Source organism: Echinops telfairi, unplaced genomic scaffold, assembly GCF_000313985.2.
Source record: "Echinops telfairi isolate 266 unplaced genomic scaffold, ASM31398v2 ScPeMD7_18;HRSCAF=68, whole genome shotgun sequence".
Classification (NCBI taxonomy): domain Eukaryota; kingdom Metazoa; phylum Chordata; class Mammalia; order Afrosoricida; family Tenrecidae; genus Echinops; species Echinops telfairi.
In genome coordinates this window covers 23,996,339-23,999,829 of record NW_022103915.1, presented here as the reverse complement: position 1 = coordinate 23,999,829, position 3,491 = coordinate 23,996,339, and the positions used below count along the sequence as shown (strand labels likewise).

Here is a 3,491-nt window from a genome sequence, read left to right as displayed (position 1 = left end):
TGATGCCAGGGACTTAGGTGGAGAGCAAATGTTTTGAGAAAGATGAGGGCAAAGAATGTACAAACGTGTTTTTACACAATTGATGTATGTACAGATTGTGATAAGAGATGTATGAGCCCCTAATAAAATTATTTTTAAAAATTAGCTATCAAAAAAAAGACAGTCACTGAAATAATAATTACCTGGGGTAGTAGGAGAAAGGGGAAGTCAATAGCATTGGGTACAAGAAGGAAAAAATGTTCTAAGCTTGATGCACAGCCCTTTTTAAAGTGATTAAACTATTGAATTGTATGATGTGTTAATTATACTTCAATACAACTAATTTTTTTAAAAGAAAACTTTCTTGGGGTTTTGAACAATAGAGTTTCTGGTCCAAGGTCCCCCATTGGGCATTCCCAGACCTTCGCTCTCTATATTCCACTGAACAGTTAGACCTGTCTCCCCACCCTCAAACCCCAACTCTAACACATGAATGTCAGTTCAGTTGAATTAATTAGTTTAATGTTCCACAAATATATTTCCTAGACTTTTACCCTCCCCTTTATTATCTAGAATGTTCCATATTTCATTTTGAGAACCTGGTTCCTACTTCCTCTTCAAACTCTCTGCCCACCACTTTGCAAAGAGTCAAGTCTTCACCTGTCTTATGAGACACATCAGTAGAAGTAGAGGTTGTTACTGAAAGCTTTACTGGGTGCCTAGAACTCATCCTATTGCACATTATCCCCCTCAAAATAGTCACTGCTAACCTCCTAATAGCTGCAACATATGTAGAAACAACTGAATGCAGGAGGCATTAGGAACCTGAGAGTTTTGTACTTCTGTTTATGTATTTTTTTAAATCTTAATAGTTTGCTCTGGTTGGCACAAATGCTATAGAGTTTAGCTATTGACTTTAAATGATGTCCTTTTTTCTCTCAATATGTGTTATGTTTGAAATGGTATTGCTGCCATGGATCTCCCAGGTGGGGAGGCCATTCTTGGCAAAATCCTGAACACAGTATATTGTAGGATGTGAAAGAGGAAACCTCATATCTAAATGAGAGTAGTACCTTATGCTTTATCGACTACAAAAGGGTTTCAGGTAATAAATCAAAGACATTCTCTGGGAAGTGCAAAGAGTTAAACACCTGGTAGCTAACAGTTGCTAACGCTGTCTTCTTGCCCCATCTTCTTCTCCCTCTTCACAAAGCACTATCCTATTAAAGTCGCGCTCACAAACGTGCCCCCCAGAAAGAAATGGAAATGCTTGCTTCTCCCTACTACCGTAGTTTGGTAAAGAGTCCCCAGATCGCAGTAAGCAGGGTGGATGTGTTGACACTGGTAGGCTGGTTGGACTCTTGTCTTTGGGGAACTGCTGTCTCACCCAACAGTTAGACTCTGCTGACTGCTACTCCAGTCCGACTTCAGAACACACGCTCTCAGCTTTGACTTACATTTTCCATATTGATTTCCTAGCCTAAGTTGTGTCCTTTGCCCTTCTTTTTTTCTTTTTTCTTTCTGTAATTTAGTGGCATTTTCAACACTGGACTTAAAGTATTTCCTGACCTGACCAAAGTGTATTCCACGGACGTATTCTTTATACTGTAAGTAGATACGCGTGCGGTGTTAGCAGTGGTTTGTTTGTTTGTTTGTTTGTTTGTTTGTTTGTTTGGGTCATTGGCAAGTACGAGGGTGTGGCCACAAGAGTTAGTGGAAGCCAATTAGGCAGATGTTTCAAAGAGGAAGGTGTGTTCAGTCAGGACAAACGCCCTGATGGATGAAGGAAGGCCAAGATCGAGAAAGGAACCTTGGACTGAGGTATGAGGAGCGTTGGTGGTTCCGAGAGGAAAGCTCCAGTGGAGTGCTGGGGGTGGAGGAGCCTGGTTGGCCGAGGCTCTCACGACAATACCAGGGAGAACTTTCTAGAGAGTGGCCCTAGCAAACACTTGAGAAGGTTATTATAAAAGGGAAGCAGAAAAGGTTTCAGTAGTTTGAGGAGGATATTGAGTCCGGAGGAAAAGTGTTTGCGAGTTTTTAATCAAAGAAATTAGGGCATGTGTGTTTGCTGGTGGAAGTGATTGAATAGATGGGAAATTTAATGATGAGAATGATTAGTACATATTTTTCATATGACCTTTAATAGCATTGGAAACATATTCACATGCCTTATCACCTTTGTTTCTCCCAACCACATTATAGTCAAAAGTGAAGCTATTTTTTCCATCTGACAAATGAGGACAGCACAATCCTAAGGAGCACTCATAGTGATGCTTAGGATGCCACGTGTTGAAAGCCACGTGTTCCTCACCCAATCTGTTAGCACAGGTGAATTGTCCTACTCAGTCACACCCACAGGGGTCCCTGTGAGTTGGAATAAGGAGCCGTGGTGGCGTAATGGCTATGACTTGGCCTTTGATCCACAAGGTGTGCAGTTCAAGACCACCAGCCTCTCCGTGGAGAAAGAGTTACAGTCCCATGGGGGCAGTGCTCCCCTGCCCCGCGGGTTTGCTGTGAGTCAGCATGGACGCGATGAAATTGAGTCTGATTTGGTTTCATGAGTCGGAGTCGACTCCATTGCAGTGAGTTTGGGTTTTGGTTTAATCGTACAGAAAAGACATCCTCAAAGAGAGTCGCAGGTGTAGTTAGCACTGTGGAGTTAGTGGGGGTGGGTGGGGGGATCCAAATTCTGGAGTTTATGCCAGAACAAAAAGGCATCGCACTTCTTTGCTACAGAAGCACTCGACTCAAAATATAGGCTGTTTTCCAGAAACTAAACCAGGACAGAAACCATTTGCAGGAGCATCTGCCTGCACAAGTAGAGGACTTTTAAGCCACGCTCTTGAAATAAAATCCATCCATGCCTAGTTTTGAACCGTCTTAGAGATCTCCTATGCTTAGAATATTCTCGTTACTGTAGACAAAGTGTGTGTGTGTGTGTGTGTGTGTGTGTGTGTGTGTTGCAAATTCAGAGGCTTCTGAGGCCCGCCTGCTCCTCTTGTAGATAAGGATTAAGCCAGGCACCTCAGCCCACATCCACATCTTACTCGATTGAGGCACAATTGGGGCCCTGGGTGCCTGGCACTGAGGATAATGGATGGCACAACTCCATCGGACTTCTGAGACCCCGGTGGCTAAGAAGTTGGGTGAATCTTGAAAAGAGATAAGATGTTTTAGATATTGTGTATGGTTAGTTATTTAAGTGCATATGTTCAACAAGAGACCTAAACTGGATAAAGTATTGTTTTCTCCAAATATGTATGTCCCTTTCTCTTGCAGTGAAATCACAGACAATCCTTACATGACTTCAATTCCTGTGAACGCTTTTCGGGGACTGAGCAATGAAACCTTGACACTGTAAGTATTACCAGTGGCGCGCAAGCCAACCATTGTATTCTTAGTTCAGTCACGAGGACATTCTCACAGGCCATCCCAGAACTATAGTGCCATTGTGGGGTAGGCATTGAGTTGCTCACCACAAGGTCAGTGGCAGTCCATAGCCACCAGCCCCC

General features: G+C 43.0%; 1 protein-coding gene across 1 annotated transcript in view; it reads left to right on the top strand.

The window, feature by feature from the left end:
• Positions 1–3,491, top strand: part of TSHR (thyroid stimulating hormone receptor) — a 155,319-nt gene that overhangs the window by 106,515 nt on the left and 45,313 nt on the right. The window contains exons 5-6 of the mRNA XM_004699058.2: positions 1,512–1,586; positions 3,259–3,336. Coding sequence (XP_004699115.1) covers positions 1,512–1,586; positions 3,259–3,336 — 153 coding nt within the window. The remainder of the gene's footprint in view (positions 1–1,511; positions 1,587–3,258; positions 3,337–3,491) is intronic.